The sequence below is a fragment of the Palaemon carinicauda genome, chromosome 9, assembly GCF_036898095.1.
Source record: "Palaemon carinicauda isolate YSFRI2023 chromosome 9, ASM3689809v2, whole genome shotgun sequence".
NCBI lineage: Eukaryota > Metazoa > Arthropoda > Malacostraca > Decapoda > Palaemonidae > Palaemon > Palaemon carinicauda.
The window spans coordinates 60,928,959-60,953,958 of NC_090733.1; the positions used below are offsets into that span (position 1 = coordinate 60,928,959).

The 25,000-nt window shown below is 41.9% G+C and overlaps 2 protein-coding genes across 2 annotated transcripts in view; both read right to left on the reverse strand.

The window, feature by feature from the left end:
• Rcd-1 (Required for cell differentiation 1) overlaps positions 1-25,000 on the reverse strand; it is a 271,308-nt gene that overhangs the window by 95,268 nt on the left and 151,040 nt on the right. The gene's annotated exons all lie outside the window — the stretch shown is intronic.
• On the reverse strand, positions 13,012-15,867 carry LOC137646783 (uncharacterized). The gene is made up of 2 exons (XM_068379871.1): positions 15,104-15,867; positions 13,012-14,973 (listed from the first exon to the last, which is right to left on the reverse strand). The coding sequence occupies exons 1-2, from the start codon at positions 15,167-15,169 to the stop codon at positions 13,012-13,014; spliced, it is 2,028 nt and encodes a 675-aa protein (XP_068235972.1). The 5' UTR covers positions 15,170-15,867.

The window sequence follows — 25,000 nt, forward strand, 5'->3', positions numbered from 1 at the left end:
GGAAAAACAAGACGCTATAAGCTCAGGGGCTCTAATAGGGAAAAATAGCCCAGTGAGGAAAGGAAATAAGGATATAAATAAATGATGAGAACAAATTAACAATAAACCATTCTAAAAACAGTAACGTCAAAACAGATATGTCATATATAAACTATTATATAAACTATAAAAAGGCTCATCGCTTGGTCAAAATAAAAACATGAGCTGCAACTTTGAACTTTTGAAGTTCTACTGATTCAACTACCCAATTAGGAAGATCATTCCACAACTTGGTCACAGCTGGAATAAAACTTCTAGAATACTGTGTAGTATTGAGACTAATGATGGAAAAGGCCTGGCTATTAGAATTAACTGTCTGCCTAGTATTATGAACAGGATAGAATTGTCCAAGGAGATCTGAATGTAAAGGATGGTCAGTTATGAAAAATCTTATGCAACATGCATAATGAACTAATTGAACGACGGTGCCAAAGATTAATATCTAGATCAGGAATAAGAAATTTAATACACTGTAAGTTTGTCCAACAAATTAAGATGAGAATCAGCAGCTGAAGTCCAGACAGGAGAACAATACTCAAAACAAGGTAGAATGAAAGAATTAAAACACTTCTTCTGAATAGATTGATCATCAAAAATCTTGTATGAATTTCTCAATAAGCCAATTTTTTGTGCAATTGAAGCAGACACATACCTAATGTGTTTCTCAAAAGTAAATTTGCTGTCGAGAATCACACCTAAAATTTTAAGAGTTATACAAATTCAAAGAAACAGTATCAATACTGAGATCCAGATGTTGAGGAGCCACCGTCGTTGACCTACTTACAATCATACTTTGAGTTTTGTTAGGATTTAACTTCATACCCCATAATTTGCACCATGCACTAATTTTAGCTAAATCTCTATTAAGGGATTCAGCAACCCCAGATCTACATTCAGGGGATGGAATTATGGAATTAAAGCAAAGAGTAGCATCATCTGCATATGCAACAAGCTCATTTTCTATGCCAAACCACATGTCATTTGTATATAGTATGAAAAGTAATGGGACAAGAACACTACCCTGTGGAACACCGGATATCACATTTCTATATTCAATATGGTGCCCATCAACAACAACTCTTTGAGATCTATTACTTGAAAAATCAATAATAATGCTAAGAAACGACTCACCCACTCCCAACTGTTTGAGCTTGAAAACAAGGGCCTCATGATTAACACGGTCAAAGGCAGCACTAAAATCAAGGTGAATCATACGAAATTCCTGACCATAATTAAGGGATTTCTGTATAGGATTGGAGATTGTAAGAAGGGCATCACACGCTCCAAGGCCTTTACGAAAACCAAATTGCAAACTAGGGAATAGATGATTACCTTCAGCAAACCTATTAAGAAGGTTTGCCAGAAGACGTTCAAAAACTTCAGATAATATGGGAGTTATGGAAATTGGGCGGTAATCAGTTGGACTTAGAGCTACCACAAACACATTCACGTAGAGGAGTAACATTACCAATTCTGCAACAAGTGCTAAAAGCTCCTCTTCCTGCTAACTTGCACAAAATAACAGATAACTTTGGAACTAAGATATCTGTAGTCTTTATAAAAAAAAAAAAAAAAAAAAAAAAACATTTGGATCTACACCTCCATAAGCATCAAGGTCCATCAACAAAACTTCAATTTCACGAGATCGAAAAGCTAAACTAATTAGTTTAGCCCCAGGAAAACAGGAATGAGGAAGTTCAAGTTTTTCATTACTCTGTTTACTGTAAAAAACATCAGCCAAAAGGGTTGCCTTTTTCTTTGGACAGTGAGTGACTGAGCCATCTGGTTTAAGTAAAGGAGGAACTGCTGCATATACACCATATATATATATATATATATATATATATATATATATATATATATATATATATATATATATATATATATATGCAGTACTTACATACATACAGGTAGTGCTCAACTTACGACTTATGACGATTCGACTTTATGACGATTTTTCAGGGTGATGACGTCACAATTCTATCGGAAATAGGACAAATATTTGCTTGAAAATAATCTATTTTCGTGTATAAATATAAACCGATTTATCTTGGTATATTATTATTTTCTTTTATTGTTAATATACAGTATCTATTTTCAGTAAAAAATACATTAAGAAAAGTTTTAATATCTGTAGAGTTCATATTATATGTCTGGTGATGTCATATCAACGGCGGAAAGTGACCGGGCAATACAGTGATTTCCTTCCAATAGGCTAATGATTAGTATTAGTAATCCCATTATTGAAATATTAAGTAACAATACAAAGTATTTTGTGGGTCTGTATCGGTTGTCATGAGTACTACATCACAAATTTGACTGTACGCTAGTTTTATTTAATCTCTAATATTAGATCGATATTTATCTAAAGAAAGTACAGTGAACCCTCGTTTATCGCGGTAGATAGGTTCCAGACCCGGCCGCGATAGGTGAAATTCCGCGAAGTAGTGACATCATATTTACCTATTTATTTAACATGTATATTCGGACTTTTAAAACCTTCCCTTGTACGTAGTACTGTTAACAAACTACCCTTTAATGTACAGAACACTTAATGCATGTACTACAGCACCCTAAACTAAAACAGGCACAAATATTAAAGGCGATTTTATATCATGCGTTTCCTAAACACCTAAAAAGCACGATAAAAAATGGCAACCAATGTTTTGTTTACGTTCATCTCTGATCATAATGAAGAAACAAACTCATTTAGTGTACACATATATGTATAGGTTAGTTTTTGCATCGATTATATTGATTATACAGTATGTTGATTTTTTTATTACCAATGTTTTACTTTATTTTTCTTAGGACTTCCAAATGAAATGTTTTTTCTTTATGACGCCGCCTGAAACGACGGCGTCATAAAGTACTGTACGCTCAGTAAACAACCACGCTCAGAACAAACAAGGCATTTAACGCGCATGATGATAGTGATAAATAATGATACAGTACAGTATTTACAGTAAAAGCATTTACAAAATATGTTACCTTACAAATATAATTTACCGTATCTATATAAAATCATACAGTACTGTACAGTACATATTGTACGTAGCAAAGCATGAAAACAATTTACGAGAGAGAGAGAGAGAGAGAGAGAGAGAGAGAGAGAGAGATTGTTTTACGTACGTACTGTAAATGTAAATTTTAAACAAAAAAAAATCAATTTACGAGAGAGAGAGAGAGAGAGAGAGAGAGAGAGAGAGATTGTTTTACGTACGTAAATGTAAATTTCAAACAAAAAAAATATAGGTTACAACATGTAGACTTTTAAAACCTTCCCTTTAACTTAATGCATACAGTACAGTACTAAACTATAAAACAGGCACAAATACAGTATTAGAATGTGAGAATATTAAAGTAAAAAATAAAGATTGTTACTGTACTCACCACGAAAGAAGTTCAAGAAAAACTTGAATGATGATGGCGATGAATTTGCTGCACAGTAGAAATGATGATGATGAAGCTGATGATGTGTTCTACTGTGCAGCCAGGTAGTATTTTACGTCTCTTCAGACGGAGGTGTCTTTTCCTGGGACACCTCTTCAACTTCTTCAATTTCTTCCGAAGGCGTAGTAGCAGGAGGAACTGGCTCTTTTTTGCGAGGCTGGAAGAACATTGTGATCGGAAGTTGTTGCCGCTGCTTCTTTTTTCGATCTAAGAGCATCTTGTAGGGAGTCATTATGTCATCAACATTGTTGCAGAATTGCATCAACCGAACCATATCCTCGTCCCACTCTTGCAACATTTCTTTCACCTCCTTTATATGGTTGCAGACCTTGGCAAGCCGTTCTAGTGTTAAGCCCGTTTCTTCGACATTTTCTTGGGTCTCTTCCTGGGTTTCACTCTCTTCTTCGCTTGCCGATTTCGTCAGGTCTTCGAGGTCTGCGTCAGTTAGCGGCTGGGAATGGCAGTCCAACAACTCGTCGACGTCTTCAGTCGTCATGTCGCCAAACCCGTCACCTCCAATTATGGCAGCCAACTGCACAGATTTGCGTACTGCAGAGTGTTGGATTTCAGCAGGTGTAAATCCCTCGTCGTCGTAAACAATCTCGGGACACAACTTCTTCCAGCTCGCATTCACAGTTGCAGGTTTCATCTCTTGAAGTGCCTTCTGAATATTCTTCAGGCACGTGGCTATGGTGTACTGCCGCCAGTACGCCTTCAAGTTAAAATCTTCATCCTCATCCTCTTGGGCAGCACCCACACACGCAACGAGGTCCGCCAAGGTATTCTTCGTGTAGAGGGCCTTGAATGCCCCGATAACCCCCTGGTCCATCGGTTGAATTAATGATGTGGTGTTGGGTGGCAGGAACACAACCTGAACGCCCTCACGCGACAGGTCAGTTGCGTGTCCACCAGCGTTATCCATAAGGAGAAGGATCTTGAATGGCAAGCCCTTCTCTACGAGATATTCATTGACTTGCGGGATGAAACACTGGTGGAACCAGTTGGAGGTCAGCCTCTTCGTAATCCATGCTTTTGGATTATGCATCCAGTACACGGGAAGGAGATTCTTATTCTTATTTTTCAAAGCGCGAGGATTTTTCGACTTATAAATAAGCCCCGGCTTTAGCATAAATCCAGCAGCATTGCCACACATCACGAGGGTAACGCGATCCTTGAATGCTTTAAAGCCAGAGGCTTTGGCTTCCTCGTTTAACAGGAAAGTTCGCGACGGCATTCTCTTCCAAAACAAGCCGGTCTCATCCATATTAAAGACTTGTTCCGGCTTGTATCCACCTTCGGCGATAATATTCTTGAACGTCTGGTTCACGTAAGTTTCAGCAGCGGCAGTGTCAGCCGAAGCAGCCTCCCCATGCAGGGAAACGCTTTTCAGGGCGAAGCGTTTCTGAAACTTCGCGAACCATCCTTTGCTGGCGGAAAAACGTTGTTTCTGAGGCTGGGAATCAGTGGATGTCCCTGGTTGAGGATCATCTGCATCATCATCATCTTCAGCATGGTTGCCATCGTCGTCTTGAGGTTCCTTTGCAGCAAAATTCTGATACAAGCTCAAAGCCTTTGTTCGGATGGTGTTTGTATCCAAGGCTATGTTCTTCTTCCGGCAGTCGGCAATCCACACAGCTAAAGCACCTTCCATGCGTACGATCGTTTTATTACGCGTTGTAACGACTCGCTTCGCTGATCTGCTAAAGGTGATTGCAGCCGTCTTTCTAATGTTCGCCTCGTCCTTCTTGATATAGCGAACAGTAGATTCGTTGATCCCAAAATGGCGCGCCGCGGACGCGTAACTTCTACCGTCTTTTAACATATCGAGAAGCGTAACCTTCTCAGCAATCGTCATCATCCTTCGGTGGCGTTTAGGCTCACTACCAGCCTTAGTAGAAGCAGAACGCTTGGGAGGCATTGTACAGTAGGATTTGACAAAAAGTTCAACTTAAAAAGGTCGCACACAGCACAGATTAAACTTCACAAACTCAAGAACGTCTACTCAGCGATACGCGGGAACAGAGAGTGGACGACCCGGGCCCGCGAGAACCTAGATGCTGGAAGCTGGAGATGAGGGCAAAACACCAATCACAGGCTAGATAACAAAACTTGAGTTCTGATTCGTCATCTATCAGCGCTTGAACCAATCACAACCCGTCTTACAGTATATGATGCGTAGGTTACCAACTCATACAAGATACCCTGCACATACCGTACGTACAGTATTAATAATAATAATAATAAATAATGATAATAATACAGTACAGTACTGTAATAATAATAATAATAATGATAATAATAATAACAATCATAATTTTATTAACAACAACAACAATAATAATAATAACAATACCTGTAATAATAATAGCTTTACGTATGCTATTTTATTCTTTTGTAGGATGTGTGTGTGTGTGTGTGTGTGTCTCTCTCTCTCTCTCTCTCTCTCTCTCTCTCTCTCTCTCTCTCTCTCTCTCTCTCTCGTACGCTCATTCGAAATGTGATTTTTGCAACAAAGAATATTATTGGATGCAGTACTACGTACGTATACATACAAAAGATTCATGGAAAAGAAGCACATCCATTACATTTGTAGTACAGTAGTAGCCATCAGCAGCCTTACACCATTCTAATATTGTATGACTGCATCTGATTTGCGTTTCATGTTCGATTTAATTTTACTACGTACTGTATACAGTACTGAATTATCGTATGATAATAATACAGTAATAATAATAATAATAATGATAATAATAATAACAATAATAATTTTATTAACAACAACAACAATAATAATAATAATAACAATAATAATACACGTAATAGCTTTACGTATGCTATTTTATTCTTTTGTAGGATGTCTCTCTCTCTCTCTCTCTCTCTCTCTCTCTCTCTCTCTCTCTCTCTCTCTCTCTCTCTCTCTCGTACGCTTATTCGAAATGTGATTTTTGCAACAAAGAATATTATTGGATGCAGTACTACGTACGCATACATACAAAAGAATCATGGAAAAGATGCACATCCATTACATTTGTAGTATAGTAGCCATCAGCAGCCTTACACCATTCTAATATGGTATGACTGCATCTGATTTGCGTTTCATGTTCGATTTAATTTTACTACGTACTGTATACAGTACTGTATTATCGTATGATCACATTCTCTTTTCGTGTTTTATTTCTTTCTGTGCTGAATTATATATCATATGTAATGCAATGAACAATCAGTAAGAGCAGATATTACTAATTACAGTATTAATGGAATTACAGATAACAAAATATCGTATTTGGGGGTCTTCAGATTTCGCGGTATTTTCGAAATTTCCGGAAAATCCGCGATATGTATATATATATGGGTTATGGAAAAAACCCGCGAAGTGGTGAATCCGCGATGGTCGAACCGCGAAGTAGCGAGGGTTCACTGTATATTAATAGGACAAATATTTTCTTGAAAATAATGTTTCCTTTTACATTATAAAAATGAAATACTTTTGCTTGGTAAGTTAGTATTTTCTTTTCATTTCTGGCAAGAAAAAAGAAAATTAATTTTCATATTTTGTAAGCAATTCTTCGTAGAGTTTACGTCACGTGTCATATTGGCACTGTTGTAATATTCATTATGAAGAGATATCGAATGTCAAGAAAATTATATAAATTAAGTGTTATTCGTGCTATATGTGCGCATAATCGTAATACGGCAGCAAGACCTTGAGATTAGCTGATGCCAACCGAAAGTAAATCAAAAGTATTTGTTGATTATTGATATGATCAAGAAATTGAAAAATAAAATATGAACGTGCTTTAACCGATTAAATCCCAACTTTTGTATTTTTTTAATTTCTGGAATTTTTTTGCAAAATTATATGTATTTAAGGATCAAGAATACATATGCAATAGAAAGAAAAAATCTATTTCTAATGGTAAGCTTACAGCTTATACAATAGGTTTTATGTTTATATTTACTAAATAAAGTATTATCTTTTCATATAGAGATAAAGTTACATATCATAAATCTTACTTAAATGTTATGAATTTCGACGCAAGTTCTACCTGAAAAAAGATAACCAAATGTACTTTTTTTTATTATTATACCTGAAAATATTGTTTTCTTTTATGGTAGGAGCTGAAACATTCGATACAAGGAGTCACACTACATTTTGAACAAAAGGTTCTTGGTTTTCCTGTACATGGTTTGTTCATACACCTCTGCTAATTGTTGCGCTTTTCAACAAAATGGTCTTTACCATCATAACGAACATCAGAAAAATTTGTGCAGGATTGTAAGGTACCACGGGTTCTTCCTACTGACCCTTCCAAGCGAGCCAATTTCAGATAAGCAACAAAAATTTCCCTTTTGAAATCTAATAGGCTCAGCTGTGTGATACCATCTTCTTGGTGCAGCAATTTATAAATGATCCATGAATTCACAACTGCCATATATAACATTCTAATGAATAAAGGCCAATACCATTTCTTTCCTCTAACAGTAACAGTATATTTCCCTACTAACCAATCATGGTGATCTACACCCTCCATACATTTATTATAGTTGAAAATTGCATTTGGTTGAGGAACGCTTCCTTTTGACTTTGATGTTCTAATCCAACGTTGGATCTTTGCAAGAGGTTCTACAGTGTCGTAATTAGTTCCAACAGTGACACTTTTGTTATCTAGCCACTTTACCATCAGTATTTCTTCATTAGTGTCAATCCTGTAGTCATATGAGCCTCTTGTTTTTTTCATATCATTTGCTGATTTCAATGCACAGTTCTTCAAATGATTTTCTCTGAGTGTTCCCGATGCTTGAAACCCAATATTTCCTAGGTGAACTAATGATTCATAACCAGTAAAATAATTATATATATATATAAAAAAAAAAGCTTTTGAACCCAATGCTATTTCATCATTCTTATCGAGTTGAGGATTCTTACCACAGTAAAGATCAAAATTAATTATAGCTTTAACCTGGATAAACTGCTTCAGTGAATTATGCCCATAATATTTTACCATCATTTCGTCAGCATTAATTCATTCCTCAAATACTCCATATTGGATAAATGACTTCAGAAGCTTTGAAATCAAGCTTCTTACTTTGAATCCTGTATCCCCTTTTTTATTTTCTGCATCTGCATTATCACAGAAATGCACAACACTCTTCAAAACTTAAAATTTATTGAGACATTACTTTTTTTTTGACAATAGATACACCCAAGTCTTCATCTTTTGACCAATAATGCCTCTCTGATGGTAATTTGTGGTAACTTGACAAAAGAAGAATTCCTATGAGAGAATTCAATTCATCTACACTGAATACAAAATCCAGTTTGTTTTCGCTGGCCGTAGCATAACGAACAGTTTCCTTCACAATGTGATCATAAATATCTGGGGACATTATTGTTTCAAATAATTCCATAGATGTTAGGTTATCTAAGTCTTCTTTAATTTTCTTCAAATTGTCTAGGAAAGTTTGTCCTCTCTGTTTCACTTTTGTGTATTCTGGTTGTTTGTGTATCCAACTTGGTGCTGATTCACAGTTTCCTTTTCTTGGTGCCAGGTGAAATTTTTGGTCCTTTTTTCTTTTAATTTGCTGAGTTACAATTTGATGATGTGGCTTCGCCTTTGCCAGATTTTTTCCTATAATCAGTATGGAGCTCAAGATTTCCGCAGCGTTGTTTCTCCAGTCAAATCATCATGTCTTATCCTCATCTGTCAAAGGGTCAACATCAGGAGGAATTATAACTAGATCAGCTCTTTCAGTGATATTATCACTTTCATCATCATCTTTGAAAAACTCCTCTGAGATTTCATCCACAGTAAGGCCCACTTTAGTCAATCTTTCCATCTGAAGGATAAATATTGGACAAATAAGGGATTTTGACAAAGGAAAAATCTATTTCTGGGGAGAGACCTGTGGCGCCCGGTGAAAAGGAGTCCTTCTAATATACTTTTCTGATAAAACTTCCAATTATACCAGAGAAAGATTAAAGCATGGAATGCAGAGGTTACAACCCTCGTGCGAGCACCTTGTGGGTGTCGTGTATAAAGCAAAGGCGCGTGAAAGCCACTATTCACAGGCTGTCTTCCATTTAGTTAATTCCTTCGTCAAAGGGATGGGCCGATACAGAGGCACCAGCGAATCTACCAGAGTCCCGTCACCCACGCCCCGACGCGAGCGCCATCTGAACAACATCCTTCTGTATTGGACATGATGGCTTGGAAAGGAAAGGGTGGGATCGTGCAAAAGACTAGGGAAGGGTTTCACCGGGCGCCACAGGTCTCTCCCCAGAAATAGATTTTTCCTTCGTCAAAATCCCTTTTCTGGGTCGACCTGTGGCGGCCGGTGAAAATGTACCAGAGAATGCCTTCCAAGCCCAATAATAATTAGTAATGAGGGGAGAGAAAAAACACCATGTAAGGAGAACCATATATTATATTAAGGTAAGTAAGCATGAATCATAAACTAGTCACAGGACATAGTGAGCGTAAGGCTAAACAAACATGATAACAAGGAAACCTCCGAGTATCAGAGCACAACAAGCAACCAAAACTGACATGGCTAAGAATATCCCAACACTAAATTACGGTAAACACATTAAAAGCTAAAATCATCTTAACCTAATATGTAATAAACTAGGACTAACGAACCACCAAGGAAGCGGCGTCGTGGTGCGAGTGGCAGGTAGGAGGGAGAAGAAAAGAGATGGATGAAAGGAAGAACAAGAGATCACTGGGGAGAGATACGGCTCCCAGCTGCAACCGTTCGGTATTTAAGGGCCTGTAAGTTCTTTAGATAGTGGCGTTTGAAGACCATAGGAGATTTCCAACCCGTGTACTTTTTAAGGTCATCAAAGTCCATATTTTGGAAATAATTGATGGAGGTAGCTACTGACCGGATATCATGAGCATGGGGAAATGATCCCGGATTGGCTTGTTTAATGAAGTATAGGATTTGTTGCCTAATACCCTGTATGGAAATGGTACCTCCTTGTTCTCTGATAAACAAGGGGCCAGACGATCAGGTAGCAGTCCTGGCTAAAAAGGCCCTGAGAGTAGTGACTGGACATAGAGAAGTATCTTGGAGAAGAGGAATAATCTTCCAAGGGGACCACCTATTTTGGGGGTCTTCATTTTTAGCTAGTAACGCCCTGTCTGGAGAAAGAAGTACTTCACCTGAAGGGAGGAAATCTATGTTTTCTGAGTTTCGTGAGAGAGCTGCTAGTTCTGAGATTCTAGCACCCGAGGCCAAAGCTGCTAGAAATAAAGCCTTCCTAAGAAGAGTGATATAGGAGCAGGATTCGTTGTCCGTGTCGGAGGCAAGTTTGAGGACATCATTTAGAGACCAAGAGACCTTTTGTGGGCGAACCGAAGGTCGAAGCCTAGCACATGCTTTTGGAATAGACGAGAAATAAGAATCCGCCAGGTTAATGTTAAACCCAACCAGGAAGACTTTCTTCAAAGCTGACTTAATGGTGGTTATAGTGCTAGCTGCTAGGCCTTTGTCAAATATGGACCTAAAGAAGGAGATGGCTAAATTAGGAGTCATAACCGAATGGTCTGAATTCTTTAAGAAATCTGCTAGTTTCTTAACTGCCGAATCGTATTGGCAAATCGTAGAGTCCCTTTTGTCTGATTCTATGAAGAGGACATTATCCGGGTCGATGTTCGCATCCTTACGAGCCGCAAACTTCATGAAATCCACAAAGTTAGGGTTTTGGCTATCCTTGAGGAATCTGACACAGTCCGAGTTTGGACCACTTGGGTCAGTTTGGGGAATGGGATCCGGAAGGGACGGAGTTTCAACTCGAGGAAGAGAGGAAACCAACTGCTCTTTGGCCAGTGAGGTGCCACTAAAGCCACTGCCCCGTGGAAGGAGCGGAGTTTGTGTAAGACTTTCAGTAGAAGATTCACTGGAGGGAATAAGTAGATCTTCTGCCAATGGTTCCAATCCAGGGCTAATGCGTCCATGGCATAAGCCTGAGGGTCCAGGTTCGGGGTCACATAACATGGGAGTTTGTGATTGAGTTGGGTCGTGAAGAGATCTACCTGGAGACCTGGAACCAGCCTGAGTATCCACCGGAAGGAGTGTATGTCCAGGGACCATTCCGATTCCAGTGGTTTTGTCCTGGATAATGAATCTGCTATCACATTCTGGACTCCTGCTAGGTGAGTTGCTGAGAGGAACCAGTCTTCGTCGGCTGCCAAGGTGAAGATAGTGACCAGGATCTGATTCAGGTTGGGTGACTTGGATCCCCCTCTGTTGAAGCAGTGGACTACTGCTGTGCTGTCTGAGACTACTCTGATGTGGGTCGACCTCGGAGGAGAGATTCTCTTCAGGGTCAAGAACACTGCCATGGCTTCGAGAACATTGATATGGAACTGCTTCATGGCGGGTGACCAAGAGCCCTGAAACATCTGATGTTGGGAGTAACCCCCCCATCCACTCAGAGACGCGTCGGTATGAATTGTCACTTGTGGAGAGGGGAACTGTAGAGGAACCGATTTGGAGAGGTTCCTCCGTTCGGACCATGGTCGTAGTCTCATTTTTAAGATAGAGGGGATCTTCGAGATCTTGTCTCTTAAAGGTATTGTTGCTCTCTTTCTCCAAACTCGATTGATGTCTTTGAGTTTGGCTTTTAATAGGAGATCGGTCAGTGAGGCAAATTGGAGAAGGCCAAGGATTCGTTCTAAAGCTCTTCTGGACACCTGTTTGTGTTGGAGAAAGTGCCTGACCTTGGAAGCTATCTCCCTTACCTTCTTGGGAGGAAGGGAGAGCCTGTGCTTTGAAAGGTCCCACCGGATGCCTAACCATTCGAAGTGGCTTGATGGTTGTAGGCGAGACTTTCGGAGATTGACTTGGAAGCCCAGTTTGGCGAGAAAGTGAATTACCTTCGACGTAGCTCTGTTGCATTCCTGGGTCGACTGGGCCCAAATGAGCCAATCGTCCAGATAGGCAATGATCTGTATCCCTTGGTTTCTGAGCTGTTCGAGCACCGTCTCCCCCAGTTTTGTGAATATCCTGGGGGCAATGCTGAGACCGAAGGGCATGACTTTGAATGCAAAGGCTTTCTTGCCGAGACGGAAGCCTAGGTAAGGAGAGAAGTTTCGAGCTACTGGGACATGATAATAGGCGTCGGTAAGATCGATAGAGGTGGTGATGGCCCCACGGGGAAGTAAGGTCCGTACCTGAGAGATAGTCAGCATACGGAACTTGTCGCAAAGGATGTAAGAGTTTAGTTTTGACAAGTCCAGAACTACCCTCAACGCCGACGAGTCTTTCTTCGGGACTGTAAACAGGCGGCCTTGGAATTTCAGGGATCGAACCCGTTTGATCGCTTTCTTCTTGAGTAACTCTGTGGTGTACTCTTCCAGGATGGGAGTGGGTCTCTGGAAGAAGGTCACTGGTGGGGGAGGAGATCCCTGTGACCATTTCCAACCCAAGCCCTTGGATATTATGCGGTGAGCCCATGGACTGAAGGTCCAATGGTCTCGGAAGTGATAAAGTCTCCCTCCTACCGGCATCAAATCATTGGGAGGGAGTGAACCTAGGTCCCCTCCCTCCACGGGCACCCCTTGCTTTAGGTCCGCCTCGTTGACGGAACTGTCCTCTTCCTCTGAAGCTTCCTCTCTGGTGTCCACGAAAGGAACCGGAGGATTCGTAAGTAGGGTTGTATGCAGGAGAGGACATCCAAGAGGGGTTGGGCTGTGTACCAGGCGGAGCAGTGAGGTAGACTACTTGCTGAGGGGGAGCCGGTTGTTGAGAAGTCGAAGCAGAGGAAGACTGTGTCGACGAGTTACCCCGGACCGTCTTGTAAGGAATAAACCTCTGCTTCTTCTTGAAGAACGTCTGTTTCTGGGATTCGATCCTCCTTTTGGCTGAGAGACCCCACCTTACTTGCAAATTTTGGTTTGCCCTCGCCGCGTCCTGAAGAACCTTATCAACTTCGTTCTGAGGGAAGAGGTTCTTACCCCAGCAAGAGGACGCTATCAGCCTGTTCGGTTCATGTCTGATGGAGGCCTCAGACAGAACGAACTTCCTGCAACTAACTAGAGCCGACCAGAAGTCATGGAGGTCTATTTGGTAGGACAGCAGCAGGTTCTTTGTGACGACTCTGAACAGCGTTTCCTCTGGGTAAACAGATGCTAGGGACTCTATGGAGGTGATGGAGTGGAGGGACCTAGCTAGTCTATTACGGGTCTCGAACTCAGTTTTGAGAAGACTCTCTAGTAATCTGGGGAGCTTCTCAGAGAAAAGAGTAGAGGCACAGTCCGGGTCTAGCTTCCCCACTGTGAAGGTAGAAGACGCGTCATCCCAGGTTGCAGAGGTACCCGGAATATGCAATGAGGTGGGGTCCGTCTCCTTGAGAGCCGGCATGGAAGAGCCTTCCTTGATGGCCTGTATTGTCAGCTCAGTGATTTTGTCTATGAGCGGCAAAGAGATGGAGGCCGCTGCCGTAAAAATAGTGTAGGCACCTTTGTGTGGGGTGAGCTTGGAGTTAATACACCCCCACTCTGAAAGAGTTCTGGCCCAGATAGCCTGGGCCTGCTCTTTCGGAAATATCACTGTTTCCTTCGGTACCTTGTCCATACGGACCAATGCATGTTCCTTTAAACGTACGAAGCCATTGAATGGGAATTCTAGCCCCGGGGGGTAGAACTCCAGGTCCTCTAGAGGGCGGGTGCCTATGCCCTCCAGAGTTAGGGAACCATCTAAGAATGGGGAATGCAAGGCAAACCGCCAAGGGTTGTTTTTATCGAAGGGAGGTAGCTTCGATGCGTCTGGGGAGGAAGGAGGAGGAAGCTGAGTTCCGGAGCGGATCAGAGTAGCCACCATATCCTTAATCTCTGTCATCGCCCCAGACTGATGTTGAATTTGTTCTCTGACCATATCCCTGACCAGTTCGATGGGGAAAACATCGCCCCAGGGTACCTGAAAGCCACCCGTTGGTGGTGTCTTGGATTTGGTAGGCTTGGACTTCCTAGGAGTCGTGGTTTTACGGGGAGCAATATGAATATCAGGAGCCGTCGAGGGTTCGGGGACCGGTGACGTGGATACTGGCAAAGCTGAAGACTTATAAGTGCGTAGTGGCTTCACCTTGGGTCGTACGGGGACAGAGGGATCCCGGGGAGAAGCCTTAGGCTTATCAAAACCAAGAAAGGAAGAGGTAGAAGAAGGAGTAGGAGAGAAAAGGGTTTCCACCAACTCGGCACCACTTACCTGCTCGCACATGGGTTCTACGTCTATATCTAGATCTGCCACGTCCAGCGGTATGAGGGGTTCGTCCTCCGCGGAAATGGTTGCTCTGACTTCTTCAATTAAGGGGGCAGCAACTTCAGGAGAGACTGCTGCAGTAGTTGAGCTTGGGAAGAGACGCGAGGCCATGCCTCCATCGAGGAGATAGGGTGCGCCAGACGGGGCATTCCTGCCGAAGCCCGACACCCAAGGACGAAGAGTAGCCCTTGCTGACCGAAGAGAGTCATCATCGGCCTGAAAGATTTGTAGTGATTAGTGATGCAGGAGGGGGATTGCTCTCCAAAATATACCGTGTATGTCATATTAATGGCCAAATTACTGTCTGTCAAAGATAAATAATGAACAACAGGAAAAAACCACTTACATCATCGTTCAGTAGTATTGAGGACAACTCGTAACAGAGCGAGCACAAATCCGGGAACCAAACCATATACTGGGATTGTCCCGGTTCCCGGATAAAGGGGATGGCGCAGTGTGCGTGGGACCGACAGAGGTCATGCCCAACGGGGTCGTTGAATGAGGCAGGGCATCCTTGGGCAGTACAACGGACCTTCTGTAAAAGAAAGGAGACATAAGTATTGATGTTCCTTGAAACTCTGTTAAGGGGTTAAAAACCCTACTAACAGATATTAGTTTAATGCAATATTGGTGCTTAAGGGAATTCAGTGAGAGCCGGAGCTCCATATTAAAACACATTAAATATAAAAGCACCAGCAATGGCAATGGGGCTGTATCATTTTAAAAGAGATAATAATGAAAAAAGAATAAATAATCTAAAGCAATCTGCCGACCTCTGAGGGTCGGGGAAGCAGTGACAGGCCCGTAAAATAAATATAAAACACAAGCCGTAGCTAAAGGCAAGGCTAATATAAGTGTGAAGTGTATTGGCGATCTCCGGTGAAGCCGGAGGTCGATGAAAGGTCCTGAATAATACAATTGTGAATAATAATTCAATTGTGAAATTTATAAAACACAAGCCGTAGCTAAAGGCTAAGGCTAATATAATAGTAAAGCGTATAGACGATCTCCGGTGAAGCTGGAGGTCGATGAAAGGTCCTGAATAATTCTATTGTGAATAATAAGTCAATTGTAATAACAATGGATATTTGTGTGGATATGGCCGTGGCCTGAGACCGGAGTAAGGGCCACCGGAGGGTCGTATCTAAACAATATGAAGCCCGTCCCAGAGGGTTATAAGTAAACAATATATATAACAATAGTTCCAAAGTCATTGAGAATCCCTCATAGCGGAGTAGAACTCAAGGCGGAGTGGAAAAATGTTCAGAACTACTCCCAAGCCGTAACGGAGAGAGGACGGAACTCGGGACCTAATAAATAACGCTAACTATTGAAAAGTAACCAAAAACTAAATAACTCATAAGCTATCATACACCCATAGAGGGAGGGGTGAGGGAGGGAGAACCCGTTGAACGCACAAAACGGAAAACGGGAAATCCGCTCACCCACCTGAGCTAAGAAAGAAAACGAGAGAAAGGGGTAACTCGTGACTGAGAACAGAAAACGGGAACCCCAATCTCTCGCTCCCTTGGTCACAAAATCAGGACTTCATAAGCACACAACACTATTATAAACGTATAATAATAAAATTGTAACACAAAATAAGACTACGAACGAAGAATAGTGTCTACTAAAACCTAAATTAAAGGGAAATAGTCGACTGACGAACGCCCCGGTGGGGCGGGTACTAAACTATAATAAAGCTAGAACACTATTCTTGTTCGCAGACTGGACTGCTAGCAAAAAGTACCATGGGAATAATAACGATAATAATAATGATGATTCAAAAGGCATAAGGCCAGGGACTTAACCAAGAACCTAAGTGACAGAGTACCAAACGGGCAAGCTAAGATGAACTCCCAGCAAGATAAGGGAACAAACAATGGCCGCCGACGGACGGGCCCAGACGGTAATGATAAAACAGACTATACTGGTTAGGAGACAAAAGCCCGGTACTACAAAAAGCTGTCAAAACAAACTATGGTACTTAACATTGGAATGGGTGAAGATGGAGCTTCGGTCATGACGAAATAAATCCACTAGCGTGAAAAAACGGCGAGAGCACAACAAAATACACACAATTCGAGCAGTCCAAAAAGAAGGATGCTGTTCAGATGGCGCTCGCATCGGGGCGTGGGTGGCGGGACTCTGGTAGATTGGCTGGTGCCTCTGTATCGGCCCATCCCTTTGACGAAGGAATTAACTAAATGGAAGACAGCCTGTGAATAGTGGCTTTCACGCGCCTTTGCTTTATACACGACACTCTGGTATAATTGGAAGTTTTATCAGAAAAGTATATTAGAAGGACTCCTTTTCACCGGCCGCCACAGGTCGACCCAGAAAAGGGATTTTGACGAAGGAAAAATCTATTTCTGGGCGAGAGACCTGTGCCGCCCAGTGAAATGCTCCTTTAGCACCATTTCTAAGGTATATAACTGCTATATATTACCAGAGAAAAAATTGCATAGGAATGCCAGGTTGAACCCAGCTCGCTCACCTATTAAGGTGTCGATATAATACTGGGGCGTGATAATTCACAACCAGAGGTCTCGCACCATTTAGATATCTCCTCTTCAAAACCCCCGCCACAGCGAGGTACCGATCAACACTACTACCACTAACCTAACCCACGCCAGTGACGTCACTCCTCATAGCACCCAAGGTTTGGGGCCCATGTTGGGAGGGAAGTCAAGGGAGGGTTCACTGGGCGGCACAGGTCTCTCGCCCAGAAATAGATTTTTCCTTCGTCAAAATCCCTTTTCTGGGCTCCTTCTGTGCCGCCCAGTGAAATTGTACAAGAGAAATGGTCCCAAAACTTGGAGCAATACCTGAGGAAGTAAAATAAAATCCAAAATAACAGGTAAGAGGATAGCAAGACATAATTGATTAAGATTCACTATGTTCAGGAGGAATCACATTCCCTGCTGCCACTGTAGCTTCCAGAGGTTTTAAACAGTGGTGTTTAAATACTGTTGGAGACTTCCAGCCTGTATATTTAGTAAGTCCAGCGAAGTTCATAGTAATTAACTGAGGTAGCTACAGCTCGTATATCATGGACGTGAGGGAGTGATGTGGAAATGATTCTAGGTAGCCCGTTAATGAAATACAGAATCTGCTGTCTGATTCCTTTCAGGATGATGGTTCTTCCATCCTCTCTAATGGATAAGGGCCCTGAGGACTGAATGGAAGATATGTTTAAGTAGGCTTTCAGAGTGTTTACTGGACATAAAGATGGGTCCTGCGGAAGTGGGACAATCTTCCAGGGGAACCGTCTGTCCTGGGGGTCCTCATTTTCGCTAAAAATCTTTTGTCAGGGGAAAGGAGTACTTCCCCTGACGAGAGAAACTCAATATGACCTGGATCTCTAGACAAGGCTGAAAGTTCTGATATTCTGGGGCCAGAAGTCAGGTTCATTAAGAACAAGGATTTCCTTAACAATGGAATATAATGACAAGTCTCGGTAAGAGTGTCTGAAGCCAACTTAAGTACGTCATTCAGAAACCAGGAAACTGAGCTAGGGTGAGTTGATGGTTTCAATCTGGCGCAGGTTCTCGGGATGGATGAGAAGTATGAATCTGTAAGGTCAATATTAAAACCAATTTGGAAATCTTCTTTAAGGCTGACTTAATTGTGGTAATAGTACAAGCCGCTAAGCCTGATTCAAATAAAATTCTGAAGAAGGTTACTGTCAGATTCATAGTCATCGTCTCAACCTTTGAGTCCCTTAAAAACTTGCAAGTTTCATAACAGCCGAATCATACTGTCGAAGGGTGGATTCCCTCTTATCTGATTCTAAAAATAGCGTATTTGAGGATCAATATCTGCACCTCTTGAACTGCAAATTTCATAAAGTCCATAAAGTTAGGGCATTCTGAATTTTGAGGAAGCTAACACACTGCGAGTTGTACTACTTGTGTTAGTATTGGATTGGGGATCTGTCGAGGTGGAGACCCAGTTCCACCAGAAGGGGAAACCCGTTGCTCTTGGGCCAGACGGGGGCTACTAGAGCAACTTGGCCTTTGAAAGTCCTGAGCTTGTCTAACACTTTCATCGACAGATTTATTGGTGGGAATAGATAAATTCTCTCCCAAGTGTTCCAGACTAATGACATTGCGTCTGTGGCGTAAGCCCGAGGATCCGGGTTGGGGGCTACGTAGCACTCTAGTTAGTGGTTGGACTCTGTTGCAAACAGATCTATCTGGAGATCCGGAACCTGAGAAAGAATCCATCTGAAGGACTTTGGGTCTAGTGACCACTCCGACTCCAGTGGAGTTGTCCTCAAAAGTGCGTCCGCCACTAGCTATCTAGAACAAACCTAATACAGTATGTTGGTTTTTGGCTGGAGCCGGTTGCTTAAGGTAAAAAATACCGCCATGGCCTCTAAGACATTGATATGGAGTTGGCGGAATATTGTCGACCATAGTCCCTGGACTTTCTTGTACTGAGAGTATCCTCCCCAGCCTGTTAAGGAGGCGTCTGTGTGAATGACCAGCTTGGGGGTGGATATTGTGAGGAAACGGATATTGTGAGGAAACGGATTTGCCAGATTTTGACCTTTGTCCATGGTTGAAGTCTTTTCCTCAGAATTGGTTGGAGTCGAGCCCTTTGTCTCGATATTACTCGTTTGCCCTGGAGTGCCATACTCGGCTTATATCTTTCAGTCTGGCCTTCAGTAGTATATTTGTTACTGAGGCAAACTGGAGGGCACCCAGGATTCTCTCTTGATTTCTCCTGGAAGACAATTTGTCTTTGAGAAAACGTATTGTGTTTTGCTATATCGTTCCTCTTGGCTGTTGGGAGAGACAGAGTGTGGGAGCATAGAACCCATTGAATCCTAGCCATTGAAACTTGTCTTCGGGACCGGACGAGATTTCTCCAAGTTGATTTGGAACCAAAACTGTTGTAAGAGATTATCACTCTGTAGTTGCTGTGAGGCAGTTCTTGCCTAGTTGAAGCCTAGAAACGGACGAAAATACCTTGCTATCGGAACATGATAGCAAACGTCTGCAAGATCCATAGAGGCGGTGACGGCCCCACAGGGAAGCAAGGTCCGCACCTGAGATTCGGTCAGCATGTGAAACTTGTCGCATTGAATGTAAGAATTCAGAAGTGACAGGTCCAGGATTACTCTTCGCAATTCTGAGTCTTTCTTTGGCATGCTGAACAAGCGACCCTGAAATTACAAGCGATTTACTTCCTTTATTGCCTTCTTTTGCAATAGATCGTTCTCATATAAGACTAGCTCTTCCGTTGGATGTTGATGAAAACTGGTTGGTGGAGGGGGCCCTTCTATCCAACTCCACCCCAGACCTTTGGAAATTATGCTGAAAGCCCAAATGTTGAACGTTCAACGGTTCCGAAAGATGTAAAGTCTTCCCCCTACCCGAGAACTCCCAATGATTTGCTGCGGATTTACCTCCTCGGCCTCCGCGGAATTCTCGGCCTCGAGAGTAGCTGTTGTGAAAGGTTCCTCTCGAGCTAGTGCCTCTGGCGCGCTGGTAACCCTGGAAAGCACCCTGAGTTTCAAAGGTGGGGTTAAAGGCTGGGGAAGTAGCATAGGAGGTAGTTGCTACTTGGGACTGAGGAACCAGCACGTATTGCTGTTGGGGTTAACCCTTCGAAGTGAAAGGTTGACTCCCTTGTGCCACCGGGATGGTCTGAACCACCTGTTGGGACTGCCAGTTTGGAAGGAATGGAAAGGTCTCAGACTCTTTCTACCTTGAGATTGGTTGCTGGCCGGTTCGCCCTTGCGCTTGGGGACTAAGCCCCACCGAACCTTGAGGCTCTGATTGACCCTAGCAGCTTCGCTGAGGACGTTGACTAAATCCTCAGGGAATAAGTGGGGCCCCAGACTGGGGCTTTAATGAGCTTGTTAGGCTCATGTCTGATAGTGGCCTCAGACAAGACATGCCTACAGTAACGACGTCTGGCCGCAAAGAAGTTGTAGGAATCAGACAGTAAGGTTTGAAGTAATGACTTCGTCAAGACCTTAAAAAGTGGTTCCTCTTCATACATTACAGAGGTCATTTCTGCCATTGTAGCAGAGTTGATAGATCTACTCAGGCGCATACAGGCTTCGAACTCGAGGCATATCAGGGATTCCGGAAGCCTGGGTAGCCGCTCACTGAACTGAATGGAAGCACAGTCAGCGCTTAATTTACCCGATGTGAAGGCCGCCGGGGCGTTAGTCCAGCAATCGTGATCCCCCGGGAACAGGAGGGAAGTCGGATCCGTTTCCTTCAGTTGCGGTAACGGCTTGTCCTCGTTTATAGCCTGCTGAGCAAGGTCCACTATCTTAGTGACACACGGAGTAGGGGTTTACTCATCCACTACAAACATTGTGTACAAGCTCTTGTGAGGTGTTAACGTAGTGTTAACACACTCTCACTCGTTTAAGGGCCGGACCCAGGTGGACTGAGCCTGGCCCTTCGGGTAAATTTCGGTTTCTTTGGGGACCTTGTCAAACCTTACGAGAGTCTCCTCGGTAAGGCGTGCGAAACCAGGGAAAGGGAACTGTAGACCCGGCGGGTAGAATACAAAATCTTCTACAGGCCGGGTGCCAAACCCTTCGATGGTTAACATACCATCTTTGAAGGGAGAGTGCAAGGCCACCTTCCACGGATTGCTTTCGACGAATTCCGGGAGCTTAGAGGCATCCGGGATGATATATTGTTGCTGTTGAGGTAGCCCATAACGAATGAGACCCTGTACGAGGCTATCTGGTTTAGCACTCTCTCAGTGAGGGTGCTAACAAGGGAACCCATTGCAATAAATATATACACATACATACATATGTATATATATATATATATATATATATATATATACATATATATATATATATATATATATATATATATATATACATATATATATATATATATATATATATATATATATATATATATATATATATATATATATATATATATATATATATATATATATATATATATATATATATATATACATATATATATATATATATATATATATATATATATATATATATATATATATATATATACATACATACATATGGATGAATATCAACACAACATCTTGTTCAAAATAGAAATTAATTTCTATCTCATACTTGGGATCGAACGCTGGCCCCTTCTAATGAAAGGTCAGGTCGAAACCAACCATGCCACGAGAGGCCATTGCATCAAATCTTGAAAGGGCTGCCGGATCGAAGGGAGCACCTGGGGTCGTAGTTTTCAGGCCGGGCTTCCCTCTCGACCCAAGAGAGGAAGAAGCAGCAGCGGCTGAGTCTTTGGGGACTCTGGAAGACGAAGTCTTAACTGGTTTGGTGATTTGGAAAATCTGTGAGTCTTTGATAGGGGATGGCGGGTAGCTTTAACTTTAGGGACAACAGGACGTGGCCTGACATCAGCCACGTGCTTCCCTGAAAACCCCTAAAAGGAAGAGACACAGGGTCTCTTTGCCCTGACACTCCGGGCGAACCCGCCGACCCAGATCTAAAGAGTCGCCAAGGTAGAAGTCTTGGAAGACTGCGAGCTCTGAAAGAGAGTATATCGTTACTAATAAACAAGGTAACTTCGTTGGGAATGTAAAATAAATAGATCGAGAATAAATGTTCAATTCGATCAATTACAAAGGAAATAAAATGAAAATCCCAAAAGATTATATCCGAAGTTAAAATTATAGATAGTAACGACAGGAGCACCTACAGAGTATCCCATAGTAGGGTAGTAACCCAAAAAGATCCGGGTGCTCCGAATTCTTAAAATAGACTGGTATGAAACCGGGACAAAAGGCTATGAACAAAATTTCGGACCGGTATAGTAACCGGGGAAAAAACTTTTCATAAATTAACTGACATTGTTAAAATAATTCCATAAAAAGTGAAGATTATCAATGAAATAATATTGTCATAGCGAGGAATATACTATCCCGTCGCTACTGGGGAAGTATAGAATAAAATAAAGATACATGAGTATCCCATAGTAGGTCAGTAACCTAAAAAGATCCGGATGCTCCGAATTCTTAAATTAGACCGATATGAAACCGGGACAAAAGGCCATGAACAAAATTTCAGACTGGTATAGTAACCGGGGAAAAACTTATCATAAATTAACTGACATTGTTAAAACCATTCTGTAATAAGTTAAGATTATCAATGAAATAATATTGTCATAGCGAGGAATATACTATCCCGTCGCTACTTGGGAAGTATAGAATAAAATAAAGATACATGAGTATCCCATAATAGGTTAGTAACCTAAAAAGATCCGTGTGTTCCGAATTCTTAAAATAGACCGATATGAAACCGGGACAAAAGGCTATGAACAAACTCTAGGACCGGAATAGTAACCGGGGAAAAACTTATCATAAATTAACTGACATTGTTAAAACAATTCCGTAATAAGTTAAGATTATCAATGAAATAATATTGTCATAGCGAGAAATATACTATCCCGTCGCTACTAGGGAAGTATAGAATAAAAATACAGATACATGAGTATCCCATAATAGGTTAGTAACCTAAAAAGATCCGGTTGCTCCGGACTCTTAAAATAGACCGATATGAAACCGGGACAAAAGGCTATGAACAAAATTTCGGACCGGTATAGTAACCGGGGGAAAACTTATCAAAAATTAACTGACATTGATGAAACAATTCTGTAATAAGTTAAGATTATCAATGAAATAATATTGCCATAGCAAGGAATATACTATCCCGTCACTACCGGGGAGGTATATAATAAAAGAGGGTTTATAATAACATGCTAACTTATAATAACATGCTCCCTGTTAAACAATTCCGTAATTAGATATGATCATTCAATGAAATAATATTGTCATAGTAGGAGATATACTATCCCGTCGTTACTGGGGAAGTATGTATAGGATAAAAATGTTAAAATAACATGTTATAATAACATGCTACCTGTTGGCTCCGGGGAGACAACTAGAAGAGACCCGGGGGTCGTAACATGCCTACCGGGGTAGGGAGAGTTGAATGGGGAGGGAGGAAGGGGTTCAATGACTGCCCGCCAGCCACAAGAACCCAAACGAACACCGACAATAAATAATATAACAACAAATATCCGCTCTTCCGTGATACCCCACGAACAAAATTTCTACGTTATAGTAGAAACTAAAATAATACAGTACATAACGAAACATAACCAATACACAACCGAGTTCCTCCCCGCCAACCGATGGCCAATCAGAGCGGCGGGGGAAAAAAGGCTACGACAAGGCATGAGAATGAATGTACTAGACTGAATCCCCAGTGGATGTTCTCGGTACCAACTAGTGAGTCATAAGGTATCCCAGGAAGGGAGGGTGTGAGGGGGGGGGGAGGTGGTGGAAAGGCTGAGGTACGAGAGGACTCGATCCGTAATGCCAAACCGCTCACACAACGTTGAGAGATGAGAGGAATCCTTGAATTGGGGATAATGGGGGGGAAGGAGGCAACGAGAACCAACTAATGAGGGGGCAGGAGGGGATCACGTGGACATGAGGGAGGACAGGAGTACCAACCTGACCGATGGAACCACGTAAGTAAAACGGAATGATCATAAATGGAACGAGCAATAAAATAGTGTAAAATAATGTACAATAATGTAAAATGAGGTAACACATTGAACTGGTTTATAGGCATGCGTAACTTAAAATAAAATTAGTAAGAGAAGGACGCAAGGGAATGGCAGGGGAATAATAGCTGGCAGCCCTCCAGAGTGGGAGGAGTCGCGCTGGACAGGGATACCAACATAACTTCTACCTCGGGTAGATGCCGAACGGTAGGAAACGAATAAAATAACAACTGCCCCGCGAGAGTCCCACTCAAACTAAGCGATAACTAGACTAGATGGTTATCGCAATAATTATTAATAAGATCAATATATAATATCAATAATATAATATAAACACTTAATGCGGTAGCGAAACCAACTAGACCGTGCCCGAAGGCAGGCTTGCCAACCGAGTTCAAAACTATGATACGTAGTATATCATCAAAACATCAAAATAATATCCAAAGCACAATGATAAGGTGTAATTGGTGAGAAAAACCTCCTAAATAAGGTTCGAAACGAAAACAATCAGTATGGAAGACCAATTGTAATACATTAAGAACGAGCGAAGGCGGTAGCAAGCCAGCAAGGGAGCCGCAAGCGGTTTGACAAGAGGAAAAATTAAAACCTCGAATAAAATTAAAATTAATGGCAATGCTACCCCCAGAAGCTCAAAACTCATAGATCTGGTACTTAAC

Coding starts and splice junctions, on each gene's coding strand:
- LOC137646783 (XM_068379871.1), bottom strand. CDS start 15,169: ATGGTTTGGTTCCCGGATTTGTGCTCGCTCTGTTACGAGTTGTCCTCA. Junction 14,974..15,103: donor CAATACTACTGAACGATGAT/GTAAGTGGTTTT, acceptor CAAATCTTTCAG/GCCGATGATGACTCTCTTCG.